The 23,636-nt window shown below is 39.1% G+C and overlaps 1 protein-coding gene across 1 annotated transcript in view; it reads left to right on the top strand.

Moving 5' to 3' along the window:
* Positions 1-3,866: 3,866 nt before the first annotated feature.
* LOC139713734 (ATP-citrate synthase-like) overlaps positions 3,867-23,636 on the top strand; it is a gene marked incomplete at its 3' end in the record, with an annotated part of 63,086 nt that continues 43,316 nt past the window's right edge. Inside the window, exons 1-2 of the mRNA XM_071625439.1 lie at positions 3,867-3,990; positions 9,452-9,648. Coding sequence (XP_071481540.1) covers positions 9,496-9,648 — 153 coding nt within the window. The remainder of the gene's footprint in view (positions 3,991-9,451; positions 9,649-23,636) is intronic.

The following is a 23,636-nucleotide window of genomic DNA, read 5'->3' as shown; positions in this document are numbered from 1 at the left end:
CTGAACATTAAAAAAAAGTGAATTAAAAAGGATTTATGCTGGTCTCACTAACTGAAACTCAGCCATCCGTGACCGTGTAAGAATAAATAAGATGTCATTGGAAAGAGGAGATTATATGGCTTTATGATGTTGCTACTTACTTTGGAGTAAAGTAAACACCATCTTCACAAATTCGAAATTGAATCTTGTTGCTTTTTTTGTACGCACTGTAGCTACATATATCTCAGCAATTTGAAGCTAATTTGTGTAAAATGAACTCTGAATTCCTAAAAGAATTGAATGCTGTTTAGTATTGCAGGTTTCTCATTATTTGTTTGTTCTGAACACCACCTTATAGTCAATACTGTACCATCCGTTCAATCTTGAATGTCTTCCCTTTCCATGATAGGGACTGAGGCCCCAAAAAATATCTTCTGTTAAAAGGGGATGGCTTGTAACTGATCATCGGGAATCAGTGGGAATGCTGGGGGATGATTGTTCCAATCCTTGGGGGATTCATTTAAGAGTGCATTTTTTGTTCTGTGAAAATTATTTGCTTCAGAATGGTCTCATATTCAAGCAATGTGCAGTGTAATGTTTCCGGGTTAGCATGCCTGTACAGTCACGGGGAATTAAACAACACAGTTATACTTGAATATGAGACCGTTCTGAAGCAAATAATTTTCATACAACAATAGATATATTAATGTACTCTTTAATGAATCCTACTAGAATGGGAACAATCTTCCCCGAGCATTCCCACTGATACCCATTGATCAGTTACTAGCCCTCCCCTTGAAAGAAATTAGAGTGCATGCAAAATATGGGGTCATATATCACAAACTCACGTAAATTTTCTGACTTCTAGTGATACCCTATAACTTGAATATCCAAACAGTGCACCTATGTCCGAAATCTGGTGTTCCATAAAAAAAGTTACATTTTCTCTTCGTAAACATTAAGTTTCATTTATATATGTACATACATTTTTAATGGAAACACATATTATATGCACATGTAAAAGGTGTGAAGCCAATAGTGGCGATGGGATAGACAGAAATTGAAAGAGATAAGAAAATGAAAAACAGCTATCATAAACTACATGTAACATGAATCGACAGGAAACAGACAGAAATATGGCTTAATGTACCCCAAAATGGCATCTTTTAGATAAAAAGTAAAAAGGGTAAAAGCGGTAGGCTAACAAAGAGAGAAAAAAACAACACAGAATTAAAAATAAAGAATAAAGAAGAGATTTAGAGTGCGAAGGAGAAAAATAAGGAGAAAAGTAAACAAAGGAAAATTTTATTCATCTCGAGTTATAATAGCTCTACATCAACAGCTTAAAATAAAGAAATTTTAATCCATGTATCCATAAATGAATAAATTCAATTCAATTCAATTCAATTCGTATACAGCTGTATATCAATAGTTTTTGTATACATGTAGTTGTAAATGTCGGGTTAATGTATTGTTATTATGGTGCATACGTTAATGTATGTTAATGTGAGTGAGTTTCATTTTTTACTCTATGACATGTCTGATTGTGGTGTACCTGTGATGTATTGAATGTAAATTTTGTTGCGATATCCAATGTATAAAGAATTTCCAGAGTGGACAATTTAAGTAATCAGTTGATAAATCTCCTCTTCCGTTTATCCTGTTCAGCGTGTAGGCATTCTCTCTCTCCTTCCTTTAATTTTGTTTTTGCTCTAATCCTTTCATTCGTATATTCCCCTCAGTTTAGTCATGTCACGTTGTTGTGTCTCTGTTGTTTCTTTCATTTTGTCTTATTTTTTGCATTATGCATAATTACGCACTTGTAATTATAATAAGTATTTTTGAAGATATTTTAGAGTGGTCTAAAATCTACAACCAACGCTTTTTAGTGGACCTCTTAGTTCTCATTTTTACCCTGCAAACATAACTTTGTAATACCAGTATGTGTGCATATCTTTATTAGTTTGTTAATTACCATTGAATGTCATACTTTGTAATGTATACTTGCTTATGTTTGCATTTTTGATTTACTTTGTGTTATGTTTTTTTGAAAGAAAAATGAGAATAAAATAGATAAATGAAATGAAATCCAAATGCATAGCTCCATTTTAGTCCCCTGCATACACGGCATACACATTAACAATTTGTTTGCAGACCATTAGACCAACATTCTTTTTTTTCTTTTGAAGTACAGCTGAACAATAATTTTCTTATCAGAACAAAGCTCACCGAAAAAAAAACCATGTTTATCCTTGCTGTACCCTACCAGCAAAACCTCCCTCTCTCTTCCTTCCCACTTCAAGCAGTCTCTTATAAATGTAGGACCTATAACTATAGTATTATCATGCTCTTTCGTTGAACTGTTCTTTGAAGTTTTGTCTATAAATAAAGGCTAATCGTACACTGTCTGCGCAACGGCTCCAGATGATCGACTCGTACGTATTTGTGCATGCTATTTAGCTAATACATTGTAGGCCCTACAGTAATTCATTTCTTCGCGCTACTTGTACGAGGTTATAATATGATTCATTTAAAGGGAAATTATCAGAACGTAAAAATAGGTTTGTCCTTAATATCATTTAAAAAATGAAGAAATAGCTTTCTTAGATTTTTTTGGTTTGGTATCAGCATCCACAATACACAGATATTATTTTGTTTTTAATGAGGCCTACTCGCACAACCCGGATAGGATCGGCGGTTGCGGAACGTTTCTGCGTACGGCCTATTGTGCGGTATATTCGTTCTGCGGAACTAATCGACTGGATTCGACCAGTATATCGGTTCCCCCGGAACCCGGAACGGATCGACTGTGACACCGGCGGAGCGTTTTCAAAAGTGGGGGCCCAGCACTTCCGGGTTTCAGGAGCTAACAAGCAAAAAAAAAAAAAAAAAAAAAAAAAGAAATAAAAAGGTCTTCAGCTCATTTTTCCCATTACACTTTCAGGTATCTGCACCTGACAAGAAAAACAAAACACCGGTCTTGACAAAAACAGGGCTTCACAACCTTTTAGTGACAATTTCGTCGACAAATCCATCGCCGGCGCCACGTTTTCAAAAGTGGGGGCACTTCCGGGTTTCATGAGCTAACAAGCAAAAAAAAGAAAAAAAAAAGAAAAAGCCTTTTTCTCTTCCACTTCCGGGTTTCTTCAGCTGACAAGCAAAAACAAAAAACAAAAAACAAAACAAAGATCTTCAAGGTTTCTATCTGTTTCTTACTAGTGCCACTTAGGGACTTCCGGGGTAAAAAAAAAAAAAAAAAAAGTTGGGGGGGGGGGGAGGGCCAAAGTGGTGACACCCATAGAGATGTATGGTGACACCTTATGTATTCCTTCGTATATGGTGCAAAAAAAGTGGGGGGGGGGGGCGAGTCCTCCCTCCCCCCCCCCCCCCCCCCCCCACCCCGATTCCGCCGGCACTGAAATCAGTCGACAAACTAACAAACAAACCAAAATAAGTACCGTAATTGACACCTAGAGATTTCCTTTCTGTAGCAATTATGCTGGAATCATGCCTAGCATAGTGCTAGATTCTCAAGAGTCTAAAATCAAAGCCAGGTAAAGCCTAATCATGGCAACTTGGGACTTGGATAGAGATTCCCCCCGTCCCTTGTCCCCTCAACTTTTCATTTTCAAAATCATCGCCAAAATCTTCGCACTTGCCGCGGACGGACACCTGCGATCTGAATGCGTGCGTGCGTGGTCTCAGCACTCACATCGACTCATATGCATGCGTTGCATGAGTACACGAGTAGAGAGGTCAAATGTTGGATCATTCGATCAGCTGAGAAAAGCGTGGTGGCAGCGCACAGCCCGTCCCGATCCCTCGAACTCCGCCTACGCTACGTACACGACGACGCGACGACATATGTGCACAACGTGCAGCTAGCTAGCTAGGAGGCTTGCGCTGTGATCCTGAGTGACGTGCAAACGTACGTCTTTGCTGTCCAACTAGGCTGCTAAAAACGTAATCATACCGTGAAAGGAGTAAACCTTATCGATCATCCGTCCAAATGTAAGTGTTAAATACCCCCTCTTCACAAGCAAGTATTTTATTCTACGTAGCGTGCTATGATATCGCTGGAATAGTGAGCAGTTTATTTCTCTCTTTGCTGCGGTGTGGTGGGTATTGGTCCTTCCTACTTCCCTAAGCCGCCAGCCCAGGGTTTGGGCATGGCCATGGCATGGGCACCCACTTCGGAGCTCGTGTTGTCTGCTAGCGAGCGAGTGAACTAGATCTAGGTCTTAAAGTGCACTCAACTCACTTTTGCTCACTGATCAAATCTACTAGGACCTAGACTAATCGTTTTGCTTTCATCGCATGGCGGGGACGCCCGAAAACGTTATCAGATGTCATGTCTGTCTGTCCTTTCTTTTTCTGCTGGTGTCTTTTTAATAATGTTTGTCTGCACAGACAGAGTGTTTACAATATTCTTCATTCTCTGGTGTCTTGGTTAGCCTGACCAGACCGCTGTTGGCCTTGCCTTGACTGGCAGTCAAATCAGTCCAGTAGCAATAGGCCTACATCATAGAACTGTTCTAGACAGAAACATTAATCTGTCTGGGGGAGTTTTATTTTATTTTTACGGTTCTCTTCTGGGGATTCCATGAAGTCAGACTTAGAAAGTTAGATCTGGCTAACAAAAAACAGTTAGATCTATCCCTTGCTTGCTGAGCTCTGAGGCCTTGGCGATGGCCCTGGCAATAGATAGAGTCTAACGTTACGACTGATCTTTTGGTCAATCCAGATCCAGGACAGTGAGTGATGACAGTGCAATGGTGACTTGTATCTGACCTGAGCCTCGTCGAGGCACTGTGTGTTGTTCTGTCACTTTTAAATCCAGCATAGCCAAGATGTCTATTTACATACTGTAGAAATAGAATGTTAGCTTAGGCTATGGTATACTCCTAACCAGATTGAAAAACGATAACAAAACAGCAGTTTCAATGTGGATTTAATCTTATGGGATGGGGAAGGAGAGGAGGATGTGACCAGTTAACCCAACTACATGGTGTCTGACAAGTACCCATAGGTGCTACGCTTTCATTGGAACACCCCTGACACAGCTACAAAACGGTTTAATTTTTCTACATTCTACACAAATGTTACGTTATATCCACATGGAATAGAATGCATGAACTAGAGTGTGACGTGTGGAATATTAATCCTTAGTGAGTCCTCACGCTACACTGTATGTCCATTGAGAAAATTTTGTAACCGCAAAGCCTGACCATCGCCGCACAATTCAAAATACTAACTTTGAATGATGCAAGTTTTGCTTATGTGCATGTATGACCGAAAGTGCTGCGTGGCTGTGCAGTGATTGTTTTCGTGGGCTAAAAGGATCAAGATTAGATTTAAGTAGGTCTGAGTTACTGATGTAACATACATTGTAATTAATTTGAAATCTGTGACATCGCGCTAAGTAGGCAGGTGTTTCGACTGCGAGTGGTACAGGCCACAGCCCTGTCACAACTTGCTGTACAGCGACAGGGCTGTAGTGACTAATGAGTAAATACTTAGATCTTTGATGTCATTTTGATCTCGGCTCACTTATTGTCTTCTGCCGGTAGTCTAACGTGATACTGATACTATAGTCTGATGATATGACCTGATGTCTATGCCAATGCAGTAGGATTATTGCTCGATATATAACAGAACCAGCCTCATTTTAATGAAAAGCTTAGACAAGAGTTTGAGGTCATTAGCAGGGGGTTTGTTTCTTAATTATTTTATCTTTTCCTTCCATAATTATGTAACATTGTGTACCTGCCACACGTGCGCAAGCATGCTGCAGAACAAGGCTGAGATCTCTTGTTGACATAATCCAGGATGGCTTAACTTAAACATAAGTACGTAGGATGACAAAATAGCCCAAGGTCTCTCTTTCCCTTTGGGAATTACAGAACTTATGCATTCTCTCGTGATTTAATGTTATTTTTGTGGTATGCAAACGATGTGTGATTTGTGTGTGTGTGTGTGTGTGTGTGTGTGACTTTGTGATTGATTCTACAGTTGTATGTAGGCCTTTTAACAGAAACCTGTGTCATTCAATTTTGTATAGTGTCCCCACGTGGAATTTGTGTTGTATGTGAATGTTTTGTGTCCAAAATTAATTGAATTGAATTAATTGAATTCAATTGATTATTCTTGCATATGATTAAAAAAAGATTGTTGAGCAGTATGAACACCTACAGCTGTATGTACACTTGTAATACAAGGGGTAGGGAGTTGTGGTTTTTATATTCATTCACATTTGTTATTAATGGTACTCTTGACATGGGAATATGTATGTTTTGCATCTATTGCATAGTTTTGTAAATTGAGTGAAATGTTTAATAAGTGGAATGGAAATGAGCCCCCCCCCCCCCCCCCCCCCCCCGAGAAAAAAGAAAAAAAAAAAGAAGAAAAATACCAGTACTGGAAGAAGTAACATTTGAAACAAAACAAAAACAAATTGATGATGCAATGTATACAAAGACTTGTTGACGACCGTTCAACAGGTCTGATCCTACAAATGTACATTGTAGCTTTGAAAGTTTATATGTGCCCATATCATGCCCATCACTGTTGTTTGTTGTTGTTTTTTCATTGTTGGTTAAGGGATAATTTACCATTTGCAGATAATCAAAACCCAGCATTAGTGCTTCAAAATACACATAGTTCTAAAATGTGAGTTAGGATAGAAACAACCAATGTAAACACTGAATCTGTATAATATATAATCGATGTTAAGCATTGTTAAATATAATACAAAATGTGAACAATAGTTACAATAAAAATGTTTCCCGACTAAACCGTCTACAGTTATGGTTTATTGAAAAAAAATAGTGATATCTCCCAGCAAGGCGAGGTCCTTGAATGAATGGAATCCATTGGATGTGATCTGTCAGACAGAAGGTTTGAATTCCAGCCTGTGTCATGATCCCTTTACGTGTATGTGAAAATGTGGCAGAGTATAGACCCGCACACATATCATTTAATTTTCAATTTTTTAATCATTGGAATGGAAGCCTGTCCCAACATACATTAACCCACCACATGGGCAATTACTGCGAATCTATTCAAATGTGCTGTCTTACTCTCACTTGATATTGTATTGCATGACATAATTGAATATAAGAACAACCCAAGTCCATTAGAGAAAATTTGGGAAAAATATAAATGAATACATAACTTCCCACTGCTTTTAGTGTTTTCTGTTATTGGGATGTTATTCATACAAATTTGAATATAAAACAGTCACTTGAATGATGATTATTTGTATTTGCATGAATTTTTAAATGGTTTTCAAAGACAATAGCCAAATTTGGATTTGGGTCGTTCTTATATTCAGGTAATCAATTGCATGACACATGTGGCCCAACCACTGGAGTGTACGTGTTGTACACCCACCCCCCACCCCTCCTAACATTAACCAGCTCTACAGTAAACATTAAAGGGACTGTACAGTACTGGTTGAGGTGGGATTCATGTTTATAACATTCCTAAGTGAGATAATGAGAAACTTCTTATGAAATATGAAAGAGCATGTAATTCTAAGAAGGATTCAACGTTTATTTGATGAAAATTGGTTTTCAAATGGCTGAGATATCAAAAAAAGTGATAATAATAAAAGGCGACAGGCCACGCCTTTTGTTAGGATCTCTTCGTTTCACCTTGTTTTTGGATATCTCAGCCATTTCAAAACCGATTTTCATCAAATAAACTTTTGATACCCCTTAGAATTGCATGCTCTTTGACATCTCATAGAGTGGTGTCTTAATATCTCGCAAAATGTTAAAAGCTAAATCCTCACCTCAACCAGAACTGTACACACCCTTTAAACCTTAATATTATCAGGACTTCATAAATATACTTTAAAAAAAAATCTCACTACTTTCCTCACCAATGTACATTGTACACCGTGGTTGAAAAAAAATATATGTTCAGGTTCCCTGTATGATATTCTAAATTCTAATTTTGTGTGTGTTTGTGTGTGTGTGTGTGGGGGGGGGGGGGGGGCAAGGGGTACTTACAAAAGAAACTCCTACCCTTATCTGGACTACCAGCTTAACTAAGAGTCTATATCAGCATTTGTCTTTGTATCTTCACAAGAATTTACAGATGCCAGGACATCAATCCTTTTAATACTTCCTTTGCAAACTGTGTACCCACACATACTGTATTTGTTAGGCTACTTGCCATTATAGATTATTTGTCCCCAGAAAAGGGTTTGAGGTTCTTTTCTTCTCAGAAGTTGTCTGAAATGAAAACATTTTTGTCTTGGAGGTTCATGCATTACTTGATAAGTTCTGTTCTTGCCCGGTGCTCATGAGTCATCCTTAAAATCCGTCTCCATTTTCCAGGTAAATAGACTGATCTTCAAAATTTTCTGTTTTGGAAATTTTCTAGTATTATACACAAGAGCCTTTAAAGAAGTGTTTCTTTGTAGTATACGTAATGTTTAAACTAAGATAAGTTACTTGGGAGATATTTGACCAGTATTTCAATTTGTGCAACAAACAAGAACGATTTGACATTATTGCTGTGTACAGCTTTTCTGTTGATGGTGGTACATTTTATTACATGCTATTTTTGTCAGTTCTTGCAACCTACACTGTATTTATCTTTTTCTTTTTTTTTTACATTTGTGTGTATGCTTTTGTCATTCACAGGATATTTCACGAGTTTGTGTCAGTGTCAATGAATATCAAGCTACAGTGTACCACTACCAGTAGACAAACTCTTTGTTATAAACAGGTTTCATGGTTTTCATCAAGATTTGCTCTTGTTTGTAGTCTTTGTGTAAATTGCTAAAGAGAAGTGAAACCGTAATTCATTTTGTAAATTTGTCCCATCTGTGATCCAGATGGGAGAATCTGCAGCTCAAGAGAATCGGAGTCTCTGAGCAGTTGGGTATCTAATGACAAAAATCAAGTAAATTGAATTTAATCATCCCAAAGACTGCAGTCCTTACGATGTCATAGGGAAATGTATCATGTGATACTACATGTACCTTGCCACATGGATATTTATGCAGAATCTATTAAAAACACAGGATAAACACAACTTTGTCTGCAGGGTAATGTTTCAAGTCTGCTTACCCAGGAATAATCATTTTCTGGATGGTAGCAGCTATAATGCTGAGTGTAATTCTCTTGGTAGGGATGGTGTCATAGTGTTATGATTGTCATCTTGTGTTTTTGTGTAAAACCACAAGGTACTTGAATCATTTTTTTTTTTCAAAACCAAGTATTTGTATAAGCTACAGGTACATGTACATGTATACAGAAGAGGCAATTACATTGTACCTTCCATTTAAAGACCCCCACCCCTCACACTCTGGAAATGAGAGTCAATACATGCATACATGTAAGTAGAACTACTAATGATTTAAAGAAGCCTGTGTTTTTAAATCAAACACTTTTTTCTCCATCTTGAAACTTGTTTCTTCTTATTTTCTACCATTCTTGTTGTTCTTCACCATTTTCAGCTCTTGACACAAGACACCCCCAAAGGAATAACACCCCGTCCAGGATGTCTGCCAAAGCGATCCGTGAGGCAGGAGGGAAGGCACTCCTCAGCAAGCATCTCAAGTCTTCGTCAGTGGCAGCGTTCCGTGGCGCCACGGTAACGGAAGACATCAAGTGGGACGAGCTGACGACTGCCCATCCGTGGCTTCTAACCGAGGTTTGTCGAGAAGGTTGCAAATTATTTGGTAGGATAGGACACTGACTGTTGGGTGCTATCCCACTGGCAGCATTTACATTAATGTGATGACTACATGGTAGCAAACACACTCAGAAACTGTCCTCCTGTTTGATTTGATTACAATGTATAGAGAAAATACAGCTTGAAATTTTTGCTGTTACCTACAGACTGCGATTGCATACATTTGGGCATTTTCACAGTAATGGGGTCCATTTCAAAGACACTAGGTAATCTTATGTTTCCAATGTGAATAACCCACCAAACACTTTAGCACTGTATAAAGCTCACCTAGGAGAGATAACTTTGTCCAGATTTTGCTCCAAGCAGGCTATCTATAAAAATTTATTTTAAAAAACATAAAAATAGTGAACGTATGTAACAGGTGGACAGACATTTGTGTACTAATGCATGACAGTCAAATTAAATACCTTCTATGGTAAATGAGCTTTCCTTTACTAAAACAACTGATATGGATAAGAAGATACAATATCACCCCCAAAATTTAAATTAACTGTGCACTATAGTACACTTGTAGAAAAAACGAACGTATGTAACATGTGGACAGACGTGGACGTTACATTTTTGTCCGTCCATGTTACATACGTTCAGCCTAAACTCTAGAAATGTACCTTAATGCACAGGTAATTTGATTTCTTTGGATGATGTTATCTCTTATCATCCATATCAGTTCATTTAGTAAAGAAAGGATCATTTTCCATGGAAGATACTTAATTTGACCGTCATACATTAGTACACCAATGTCTGTCCACCTGTTACATACGTTCACATGAAATTTTCATCTTCAATTTGCAGAAATAAGAAAATATATAAGTGACTCATTTAAAGATAAAAATATTATTCAGGAATCACTTAAAGCCATTGTATTTCATTTAGAATGTAAAGCACTGTGGATATGTCCGAAACACCAAATGTAACGTTGGGGGGTCCCATTACCTTGAAAATGCCCATTTCAAAATGTATGCAGAGTAGATATTAATGCATTGTACTCATCATGATGATTTTCCATCGATAGTGGTCATAAGAAGTTGGAAATCCAGCCAGCCCTTGGCCTTCCCTAGTACGTATGTGTCAAAAACTTGAAACATTGAGTTTGTCCAGTCTGTTTTCCACAGGTCATCATGTTTGCATCCTGTTGTTTTGTGTGAAATCCTGCTACTTTCTCCATCTTGTCAACTTTCACCATCTTGTCAACTTTCAAGGATACGAATGCATCAAATTGATTGTAAATGGGAAAAGTTCTGTTCAAGACTTGTATACAAGCAGGCTCCTTGTCTATTGATGCATTCAATACTTGTCAGGATTCTTGTTATTGTCATGCCGTGATTACTGGTAAAATTCTATATTAAGCTGATTTATGTCTCGTCAAATGACAGGGTGTCATTCTTGTCTGTTGAAAAGACAAACTTCTAGTCATGTTGCCTGAAAGGTTGCTGCATGGAGATAGAAAAATGAAGCAGCGGGTCCGTGCACAGTTTCAGGAAATTGCAGTTATTTGTGTACACAGCTGCAGGTGTGCACTCACTGATGTACAGGACACAATGTTTATTATTAAATGCATGGCATTAGAAGTATGGGGCATGGTGCTATGAAGACTTCACCAATCCTTGATGCAATACACTTAGATTTAAACTTATCTGCTAAGTGATCATTGCAATTGCAATCTTTTGCAGCAAGCATATGTTGTACACACATTATAAATACATTTGCACATTAGTCCTGAAACGAGAGTTCAACACAATATGAACTCTATGAGAAAATTGTCTCAACCAGTGTACATGAGCAATTAATGTCAAAGCTTTTTACAGGATCATTTAGACTTGGAAATGTAAATGCAGTTTACACAAGTTGTTATTACTTTAGTGTGCATACTGTCATGCAATAGAAATGCAAGATTTGTGTGCTGAATCCAAACAAATGGTGGAGATAAGATGCATAATCATCTTCTCTTTGTTTTACGGTCCTCCTTGAGGAGATCTATTTATAGTTTGAGAGCCAGCTAACTCCATACCAGGGCAGATGCATTCCTGTCATCCATCTCCCTGTACTTCCTGCCGAAAAAGGTGATCGTAAAAGATGCCTTCCTCCCACCTTCCCATCGCTCCTCCTAACTTGATTAAATTTGAGAGAGGTTGCTCAAAGGAGGAGAAAGAGGAAGCAGGCAGTACAGCAAGTTTGATATCCATCATCAGCTGAAATGCCAGGTGCTTAAAGGACAAGTTCACCTTCATAGACATGTGGGTTGAGTGAATGCAGCAATATTAGTAGAACACATCAGTGAGAGTTTGAGCAAAATCGGACAATCCGTAAAAAAGTTATGAATTTTTGAAGTTTCTGCTCAGTCACGGCTGGATGAAAAGACTACTATAGCTTGTGATGTCACATGAGTACAACGATATAAAGAAAGAATAAAGAAAATTCAACATATTTCCATTTTTCTCGCATAACAAAAGAACACTCGACTTCTCTCTTTCAGAAGGCAGGGGGAATAATATTACCCTTAACATACGTCAGTAGCAAGTCGAAGAAATGTGCACTTTATTCAAAAAGTAAAGTTTTGTTAAATTCTCTTTTTATTTTCCTTATATAGTTGTACGCATGTGACATCATACACTGTAGTAGTCTTCTCTTCCAGCAGTGACTGCGCAGATACTTAAAATATTCGTAACTTTTGAACGGATTGTCCAATTTTCCTCAAACTTTCACTGATGTGTTCTACTAATATTGCTGCATTCTCTCAATCCTTATGTATATGAAGGTGGACTTGTCCTTTAACTAAGATGCAACATGGTCATGAAGACATGATCATATAATTAGAACAAAGTTTGTATTCTTATAAAGCACATAATATTATCTCATCAGTCGGACAGGGTTTACATGGGAATGTTATGTGTATGTGTATGTTATTACAGTATTAAAATGATGTATACTGTACATTTACAGTAAGTACAAGGTGAATTTCACATACTGTGTTTAAGCTATTATTTTCGCAAATTTCGTGAATCACAGTTGCACTGCGATTTTAACAATATGCAAGAATGTCACTATAACCATGCGCTAGGGTAATAGTGCATTATCAATAGCCTCAGTGTCAATTTGCGAAAACAACATCTTGCGAAAATGTCTGTCACCTCCTCATTTTTGAAAATAACAGCTTAAATACAAAAGCACATATAGTGTAAATTGTAGCATGACTGATGAAATTATGATTTTGTAAAATACTATCTGAAGCAAATATTAGCATTGTAGATAAAAAAAAAAGATAAGTTTCTCAAATTTGGTTTTACGTATGATGGCAGTGTGTACACTGTATATATCGGAAGCTCATTCCGGAGTTGAGGGCCCGTGTGAAAGGAAGCGTACAATGGTTCCCTTGTCTTTATTAAAGTGTGTCTTGATTTGAGGTGGCTGTAAGGTCTGCTAGTGTGTGAGAAACGTAGATAGGATGGATGATGATGGAGAGGACCCTGTGGGACCGGGATAAATCCCAGGCGACATCGTCGTCCGACAGTCAAGGTGCGGGATTTAATTAGGGAGGATGAGCTGCCGATGCTTCAGGAGGCAACCAAGTCAGGGTGATGAGCACTCGACGCTTTCTCTGATCTCTTCTTCTCTCCGTCCATCTTGCCTTCCATTTCACTCCTCCCCTCATCTTTCTTTTCTCTCTCCTCCCCCCTTCTCTATTACCTTCTCTCTCTTCCTTTCTTCTCTTTCTTGGTTTATTTTCATTCATTCTTTTCTTTCCGTCTCCTCTCTTTCTCCCTCCCTCTATCACATTTTCTCATTCCCTTCTCTCTTTTATGTCATATTTTTCCTCTCTCTTTTTTTGCCCCTCCTTCCCTTTATCCTCTTCCCCGTCCTCGTCGCTCTCCTTTAGTTTCTCATATTTTTTTCCTACACATCTCCTTGTCACCCTTTCTTTCTTCCTTTTTACCGTTTTCTTTCTTTTTGTTTTCTATTTCCTTTTCCTCCTCTCTCATTTCCTACCCCTCTACCCACTGTCACTTTCTCTCTTACTCTTCCATTTAATTTTCTCTCTTCTCCTTTCTCCCTCTCTCGTGGGGGGGGGGGGGGGGGGGTAGGGTGTGTATGTTTGCATCTCAACCTTGTGATAAACATACTGACTTTTATACACAGCACTTGGCTTATCATGTTCACCATAAAATATGAGCTCCCCCGTCATTTACATGAAAGAAATTTGTATTTTTCTTATCTTTATAGCATTCTACAATATCTTTTGGCCACTTATGAACCAATTTTCTTCAGACAAACATCACCTGTGTTTGAAATGCATAATTTCTCATCAATATGCCTAGCTATTTTGATTCCAGGTGACAAAGTAGTTAAATATCCAAAACGCTACCTCCCCCACTTCTGTGCATCACCCGCTTTTAATGCTGTATGACACTATCATAGTTCATTGCTAATCTGTATGCACACACACCTGAGTGCATACATGTAACATGCACATAATACAGCAATGCAAGCATTCTGTCAATGTTTTCACAGGCAGCGTTGTCAACTCAATTGCAGTCATCTGAATTGAACTGAGCAGGTGTGCATAAATTGCATGTTCGATGTAAACGGTCCACTGCGACATGGCTGTATGCCATCAGAAGTCCGTTTAATAGTGGATCACTCGCGTGTTTGGAGAACATCATATTGCCATGGAAGAGCAAATTTTGTCGAGCTGTACCTTTCTTCCGTCTCATCCTTACAAAATGCAAATACTGCCCTGGATATTCCCACTGGATGCAGCACTATTTGCCAACAGTGTTTGTTCCGGCGGATAGTGTTTCACATGCTGCTCTCTAAACCATTCTTGCCTCAGGATGTAAATTTATAGTCTCCTGTGTAGAAGTTAGTTCTATTAAACTCAGTATCCAAGACTTGAATACTGATAAGGGTGCATGCTTGTGCAGTTTGCTTGTTATATATTCAAATGCCAAAGTTTATCCTGAGGCAGCACAGTTTTTACTGGTGGGGAGATGGGAAGCGGAATTTGTCTAATGTTATATTAAGTCTGGTATCTTGTAAGAACAGACAGAGTGAATGTGATCATGCTTCAAAATTCTAACAAAGAGATGCCAGGGCCCTGTTTTATCAAAAGATAAAATTGATTTTAAATTTCCATGACACACAGGTTGCCGTAGACTTATCATAGAAATCAACTTTATAGTCAATTTTAACTCCTCATAAAACAGGGCCCAGATATTATGGCTTAAAAGTAAAGGTGAAATTATGAGAAGGCAGATTTTTTGCTTTAAAGTGATGTACATTTGTCTATCTCAACCGAATTTGAGGTTTCTAATCTACAAAAGTAAATGATGAAAAAAAAAATCAACTAAATTGGTAGGAATAAAGGATGAGGGTCTTGGAAGGTTATTTACCTTCTAGTTTTTCTTTATTGTGTGTGTGGAAAAGAGAGAGGGGAGGACTTAAAACTCAAATAACTACTGTGAAAAGATTTCTGAATTAAGCTAGAGCATTGTTAATATACTATGAACAAAGTTTTATGAAGTATAAAATGGGGGAAAACCAGCATAAGACAGAAAAAGTATGCATTTATAGATTGACATAATGCGACATGATACTTTTTATCATGCCATAAAACTTCTAATGCATCTTAGAGAAAAAGTACCTTATTCCAGAACCTATCCCCCACCCCCACCCCCCAAAACAGAAAAATCACATAAAGCAACCAAGACAAAAACCTTGATCAGCCAAGTTGACCCAAAATGCACATTCTGTAGGCTTATTGGAAATAAGTCTCGTGCAACTTTTTTGTGGCTTTTGTGAAGTAGGGCCACATATGTAGGTTTGCAGAGTGCGTAAGGAGCAGATTTGAGGAAACCAAGTGAATGTGAAATGCATTTTTTAAAAACAGTTCTAAGAAGAAAGGAGGGGAGAAGACAATGCAAAAATGTGAGTCAGAAAATTTAATAATCTGCTTTCGGACTACTCTTGCAGGGCTGCAGAATGTCAAAGGATGTTGTGTGCCATTCATTTTGGCAGGAGCACCCACTTTATTTGAGGAGCACTGAGTTAGTAATGATCACGGGCAAGGTTCCTAGATTCAGAGTAACAAATGAGATAGTGACGAGTGGCAATGCAACGAGTGCGTGCATGGGTATGCGGGAGCAAGATTTCGGGTTCCCTAACGGGTATTGATAAATTCAATTCCCTGGGAGGTTGCAGCATGCACCGCGGCGGCGCTGGAGTGTCGTGGCGGTCGTGGCAATCTCGTTTGCAGAAAACCTAATTGATTCTGCCGAGCACCATCTGACATTTTGGGATGTTTACAGAGCGCGCATGATACGAGGGCGACGTTGGTACACCGTATAGGATGTCACCCAGCTATGAAAAGCTGAGTGCTCACTCTTCAGAATTTAAGTGGCTGGCAGGTTGCAGAGTGAATATTATTAACAAGAACTCTAATTTCGCATACCTGCATTTATCTCAGCAGGGAGCGAGCAGAATTTTAATGTAATGTACAGCTATATACTCAACTCCTCAAAGAACAAGTGTGCAACTTACAGTGTATCATGGCAGTTGAATGCACTGAATAAAAGTAGAAAATTCCCATAGATTCATATTGCATACACAGAGTACAGGAATGGGTAGTGTGTGCCTGAATGCCTAAATTACCGGGTACCTTAAATATGAAATTGATTTTGCTATTATTTTTGTGTATTGATGAAAGCACTGTGAAACTATGAAAAATATTAAGAGCACAATACAACAGGTGGCATTTACATTTTGTCATATAACACCTACATTGTACACGTACAAGTATGTGATGTATTTGAAAAGTCATTATAAATTGACAATTACATAGCAGGTAAAAAAAGAAAAGATATCTTGTATGATTGACAACAGTTCACATTCATCTTGTATTCAGTGACAGGTTTCACTATAAACAAATTTTGATGCCAAGACGTTGAAGTTATCATTTACCTTGATGTCAATGAAAACCATTTTGCTTTGACATTATCAAATCTGGGTTGGTAAGTGAAGACATTTCATGCAAAGAATTCAAACTAGAAAATCTTTAAATACCACGAGTCATTGTGATAAGTTCTGTACAAGTTTGTTTCAATCAGACAAAGTAGACACTCCCCGAGTACACTGAATTCTGCGGAAATCAGACTGTTCTGTGGATGATACTGTATACACAGGGTACCCGATTCACGTATTATTGGGGTAGAACGATACCAGTATGACCATGTGTACCAGTATCTTACATCAGTCTCGTAGTTACGGGATGAAAAGAGACACACGTGCTGGTAAAAATTGTACCCACAGTTCAGCATACACTTCCTGTCATTTCTGAAAAGCTGAATGAACCGCCGGATTTCTGCTGGCACTCTGCTTTCCCTCTTACCAAAACTAGGCAATGAAGGTAGAGGGTATGTACTGAGTTGAAGAAAAGGCCTGGTACTGCTACAATGTTGATATGAGGTCACAAGATGACTTTCACATTTCTATAAGGAAAAAGAAATCTACAGGTACAGTATTCTTAATCTACCATGTGTTGGCACATAATTTTTCTCTCATGGCAGCTTGACTTAAGGAAATGCTGAAAAACTTTCCACCGTATCTTTATAAAGAGCACCTTTTCCTAGGAGTGTAATTCTGACATCTGTTGGGATTTTCACCCACTCTGCACCCTTGCTTCCTACCCCTTGCAGACACCTGTGAATGCAGATGATGTAATTTGAGTGCCTTTAGTCTGGCATCTGGATTAAGATTATCCGCATTTCTGTTGCGTGCCGTACTATTATCCAGATGACAAGCCAAAGAATGATAAAGCCTTCTTTTGTACAAATGCTTTCCAAGACACATTTGGATGAGTCCAGTCAAAAGAACGCTTGATTTCCCTCATGTATACTGTGTACACACTAAGAGTATTGATGAAAATATGAGGGTCATTTTAAAATGGGTGCTTATAAAAGAAGTGCAGATTTTGTATGAAAGACTATTGTGGATGTAATAATCCCTTAGTCTTATGCATTAATTTGGATGCTGATAAATGAACCTGAGATACCTGGTTGAAAGATATAGGAGATAAATTGAAAAAAGAAAATGACTGTTTGCTGTATGTATACTGACAAAACCAGTAACTGACACACCAAGTGTGTTTTTTTTTTTGGCCTCCTTATCTGCATTATTCATGCATGCTATTGAAAGCACTACCCAGGTATTATTGCACTGTTTTTACTTAAAATTTGAATTTCAAGATTTGACCAATGATATTTGTGAAATTCATAGCCCGTGAACATATATAGCCCCCAACACTGATGTGTTGTATTGATCATAACCAAATTGAGAAATCACTTTTTTTTTCTCTTGAAAAGTAATGATTTCTATCAATGTGGTTCAGGATTGCGAATTTGATCAGTCACAAAAATTGCCTTTCAGTGTTTGTTGTCTCAATTTAATATGTGAAATATGCTCATAATGACAGACACTGCCCACACAGTGCATTATGAGTGGAAATAGACAACTGCCATTTACAAGGAAAGAACTCAGTCCAATTTGAAAGCGGATTGTACTTGTACTCTTTAATAATCTTGTCATGTGTACAAGACTGTAAAACTTACAAAAGTGTAGGCCTGTGTTTCCTCTTAAATGTCAGAAAGTGAAAATGAAGCAAGCCAGTTGACCACTTCCATGTTCAACCGTTCTTTCAACTTCAAAAAAAAAAAAAAAAGAAATAAAAAAAGCCAAAGAAAAAAAAGTACTCAGGGTATTCCCAGAGTCTAGTGTTCAGAGGAAATTACCAGCCTGCTATACAAGTTTGAATCATGGTTTAATTTTTAAGAAAAACTTGCCAGAAATTATGTTATTCAAAATGGGCGACTTCTGCAGCAGTTCTTGTGTACAAGTTGTTGACTGTGTGGGAGAGAATTGTAAGCTGAAGCATAGTGACTCTTGATAAAATCTCACTGAAAACTCTGTGTGCTTAGCTTAACTTTACTACCTTCAATATTGTTTTGTGGGACTTGATTACTTTTCATTCAAAAACTACACGGTATAAAATAGATTCCATAATTAGAATATCTTTAAGCAGCTGAACTGGGTCAAGTTATTAAATCAATGTCTAGTTTGATTACTGCAGTAGGGAAGAGCTTAGTTTTACCATCATCACCAGATCAACATTTACACACACTGTTCAATATGTGACTTCAAGTACTAGGGTATACAAAGCAATATATTCATGGTGTCACAAATGTACACACTAGTAGTTATGTACACGTACATGTATGATGTACTGTATGCCTGGCTGTTTTAATGTGTATGTACACAGGTGGACCAGATTAATGGAGAACATTCTATGTGGTATAGATATAGTACATGTTGTATACAGGCTGACCAGATCAGTGGAGAATTTTCTAGGTGGTATACAATGTAGCTATACAGTACATGCATGTAGCAGGAAATACATCATAGCTCACTCAATCTAGATTGGTTTCACCCATTCCAGAAAGTTCTGGGAAGTGCTTACATGTTTGGCTGAGTGAGGCACTGTCCCTGTAGCCCAATGTGATTGGTAGTTATTTTTGGTAATGATGTTTTGTACATAGTTAGGCAGTGAGTCATCCAGGTTTCCTGGAACTTGGACTGGCTAGTAGGTTGGAGAGAGTTATAGAATGTGCTAGAAGGGGGTGAATGGATAGTATATAAGCCAGAGGAATTCTGCAGTAGGCAGAGTACCCAACACCTCTGCTCTGAGAGTTACGTCACTTCTGGCTCTGAAGCGACTTGTTATAGTCAGTCCTGTGTTACCTGCTGACCTGTTATGTTTGTGGAGATAAGGCCTGGGAGATATTTTGCCTGCAGATAATTAATTTGCCTACATTGGAGAGAGACTCAATGTTTGTGTCAACGGACATTGCTACGGCAAAGCTGTGACGGGCTGGATTCCTAGCTGGACAATATAAAGTGAATCATCATTCAACGCATCGACTGGACGTGGTCGTTGGATTCTGCACATTTTGCTGGGAACATTATATCGTGGATTTTACCCCGGATCTATACCGTGGACTATCGTAACCTGTACCTCTGGAGTTACGTCAGAGGAATCATTCATCGGTGCATCGCGGATCATTCGTTTGTGCATCGAGCATCGTATTTGGACATTTCCAGGGATATTGCGTGTAATGCGTACGTAAGTGATTCCATTACTGACTATATTTGTTTCTATTGATCATTATTGTACTGATGTGAAACCGATTACCAGTCTATACCCACAATATCACTGTTAATAAACCGCCTGAACATCAGTTGATTGTTTCTTTTGTGCGATCATTCTCAGAGTGATTTTGGTCGTAACAAAATTGGGGGCTTGTCCGGGAAGTGAATTTAAAGCCAAAAGTTAGAATTTGAAACGTTCCGGAATCCAGAACATTGGTACAGACAAAATACGAGTTGAGTTGGTTGTTCAATTGTATATTGTGTGTAATACATTGTGACAATGTCAATCAGTACAATGGATGTTCAGGCATTTGTTCAGAGGACAGATTTGTCCCTCAAAGATTTGCAAAGGTTACGCAAATGTGATTTGACTGCCATTGCTCAGCATGTAAATGTACATGTTCCACAAGGTGCAAGAAAGGCAGAGATTCTTGACTTAGTGGCTGGTCACATGGAGCTCAAAGAAGAAATTGACACTCAAGATCGAGCTCAAATTTCAGATCAAACACGGCTTGAGCTTGCGAAATTGGAAATGGAGAAAGAGAGGATGAGATTAGAAATTGAAAGAGAAATTGAAATGAAGAAACTGGAGCAGCAACTGAAATTGCGTGAGATGGAATTGACTCATGCACAAACTGTTGGAAATCGTGAAAGGGCTCCCTCTGAATTTGATTTGGCCAAGAACATTCGATTGGTGCCAAAGTTTGAAGAAAACAGAGTTGATGCATACTTTGTGTCATTTGAGAAGGTGGCTAACAGTTTGAACTGGCCACAGGAATTTTGGCCCTTGCTCCTGCAAAGTGTGTTTGTCGGCAAAGCAGCCGATGTGTACTCATCTCTCTCTGAAGAGCAATCACGTGACTATGCTACAGTCAAGAAAGCAGTGTTGAATGCTTATGAGTTGGTGCCAGAGGCGTACAGACACAAGTTCAGAAATTCGTACCGCAGACCAGGCCAGACACATGTTGAGTTTGCTCGTGAAAAAGAAATGATGTTTGATAGGTGGTACAGGTCCCTGAAAGTGGATCAGGATTTTGATAACCTACGTGAGGTTGTTCTCTTGGAAGAATTCAAAAAGAGTGTTGCTTTCAGTGTGAGGTCACATTTGGATGATCACAAAGTGACAAGTTTGCATAAAGCAGCCTTGATGGCTGATGAGTATGAGCTGACCCACAGAAATGACAACAGACCACCTTTCAGGAATTTCTCTGGAAACAAGAGAGACAAAATTCAGTCGAGCAATCCAAAGAATGCTGGTCCTGAAAAAGGCACGAGTTCTGACACTTCATCGGCACCAAAGCCTCAATCTGACAAAGGGTCCAGTACAAGTGCAAATGTCATCAAATGTTTTCACTGTAACAAGACAGGGCATGTAAAGTCACAGTGTTGGAAGTTGCAAAACAAAACAAAGAAGGACTTGGGATTTGTCATGTCAAAAAGTGTCCTACCAGAAAACAGTGTCCCGTTCAGTGAAACACAGGCCATTGAAAGTCAATCTCCCAAATTCAAAGATAGGCTGAAGCAGGTGGATGAGAGCTATCGTAGCTTTTTGTTTGATGGTGAGGTGACCCCATGTACTTCTGGTGAGGCAGGTAAGCCAGTAGTCATCCTGCGGGATACGGGGGCCTCTCAGTCGTTGATGGTGGATGGTGGTATGACTTTTCCACCAGATAGTGCAGTAAATGCAAAAGTCTTGATTCAGACTGTTGATGGCAGTTATATGTCAGTGCCACTGTATAGAGTGGATTTGAAGTGTGACCTAGTTTCTGGTCCTGTTACTGTTGGAGTTGTTCCTGAGTTGCCCATGGTAGGCATTGATTTCCTGTTGGGGAATGACTTGGCTGGGGACAAGGTGGTTGCGTCTCCAGTTGTTTCGGATAAACCAGTGGTGGTTGCTGAAACTGAGCAGTTGCAGGAGGAGTTTCCTGGGATTTTCCCAGATTGTGTTGTGACTAGGTCTCAGGCTCGTAGAGCTGTTCAAGATGATGCGGATTCTGTTGATGTGGAGGAGAATTCCGGTGTTTGGTTGGCAGAAACCTTTTTCAAGGATTTGAATGATGGGGTTGCTGTATTAGGCTCCGAGGCTAACAGTGATGGGCTGTTTAGCAAGTCTTCCTTGGTTGAAGCACAGCAGGCAGACTCTGAGTTGAAAGGCTTGTCTCAGACGGCGTGTTCTGAGGCTGAGGCTGAAAAGGTCCCTGAGTGCTATTATGTCAAAGATGGCATTTTGATGAGGAAGTGGAGACCTCCCCATAGGCCAGCTGATGAGGATTGGACGGTGGTCCGTCAAGTTGTTGTCCCTCCTAGTTACCGCGGTGAGATCTTGAGGATTGCTCATGAGTTACCTGTTGGCGGCCATTTAGGCGTCAGAAAGACAAAGGATCGGATCATGAGGCATTTCTATTGGCCAGGGTTGAATGTGGATGTGGCTGAGTTTTGCAAGACTTGTCACACATGTCAGGTGGCTGGTAAACCACAGCATTCGGTGAAGCCGGCGCCATTGATTCCGATACCTGCGTTTGAAGAACCATTCAGTCGGGTTCTAGTTGACTGTGTTGGACCTTTGCCTAGGACTAGGTCGGGTCATAAGTACCTCTTGACAATCATGGATATGTCTACACGGTTTCCAGAGGCTATCCCATTGCGAAATATCACTGCTAAGACTGTGGTAGATGCTCTAGTGCAGTTTTTCACTAGGTATGGGTTGCCCAAGGAAGTGCAGTCTGACCAAGGGTCAAATTTCATGTCAGGCATATTTCAAGAGGTGATGTATCGTTTGGGTGTGAAGCAGCTGAAGTCGTCAGCTTATCATCCCCAATCCCAAGGTGCGTTGGAGCGCTACCACCAGACCCTAAAGACAATGATTAGGGCATTTTGTGAGGAGTATCCCGAGGATTGGGATAAGGGCATCCCTTTCCTGCTCTTCGCAACGAGGGACTCCCCAAACGAGTCAACGGGTTTCAGCCCATTTGAGTTGGTGTACGGTCATGAAGTCAGGGGCCCACTGAAGCTCATCAAAGAGAAATTCATGACGGAGGATGATGAGGTCCACCTACTTGACTACGTGTCAAAGTTTCGTGAAAGGCTTTCAAAGGCTTGTGAGGTAGCTAGGGAACACTTGAAAGTGTCACAAGACTCTATGAAGAGAAAGGCAGACAAAAATGCCAAAGCCCGAACTTTCAACCCAGGTGACAAAGTTCTTGTACTGCTGCCCATACAAGGTGAACCACTGAAAGCCAAGTTCAGTGGCCCGTACTATGTCAAAAAGAAACTCAATGATGTGAACTATGTGATCAGTACGCCAGACAGACGCAAAGATCAGAGGGTGTGTCACGTAAACATGCTGAAAGTGTGCTATGACAGAAAGTCAGTTGGTGTGACATAGGTAGTGAATAGCACAGTAGAAGTTAAGGGTGAAAGGTTTTCACCTCAAATCATACATAGTGTTCAGTTTATCCATTACTGATGTATGCAATTTGAGTTTGATATGATTGTATAAGCTCCGAGAATCCAAGCAATATTGTAAATAGTATCCATGAAAAGAGAACATGGAATTAATACAGCTATCCAAAAGGCATGTGATAGTATGTGATTATTGTTGCTTGACTTGGATTTTACCTCACATTTATTGTAAATAATAATGAGAAATTGTGAAGGTAAAAGAAACCCTTGCTACGGCAAGGCTTTCTTTTTCCCATGGGGGATGGTGTCACAAATGTACACACTAGTAGTTATGTACACGTACATGTATG

The sequence above is a fragment of the Diadema antillarum genome, unplaced genomic scaffold (genome assembly GCF_040938485.1).
Source record: "Diadema antillarum isolate AM-2024a unplaced genomic scaffold, OU_Dant_1.0 seq00002044_RagTag, whole genome shotgun sequence".
Taxonomy (NCBI): domain Eukaryota; kingdom Metazoa; phylum Echinodermata; class Echinoidea; order Diadematoida; family Diadematidae; genus Diadema; species Diadema antillarum.
Note: the sequence above shows the minus strand (reverse complement) of the source record. Positions and strands in the feature narration are given on the sequence as shown.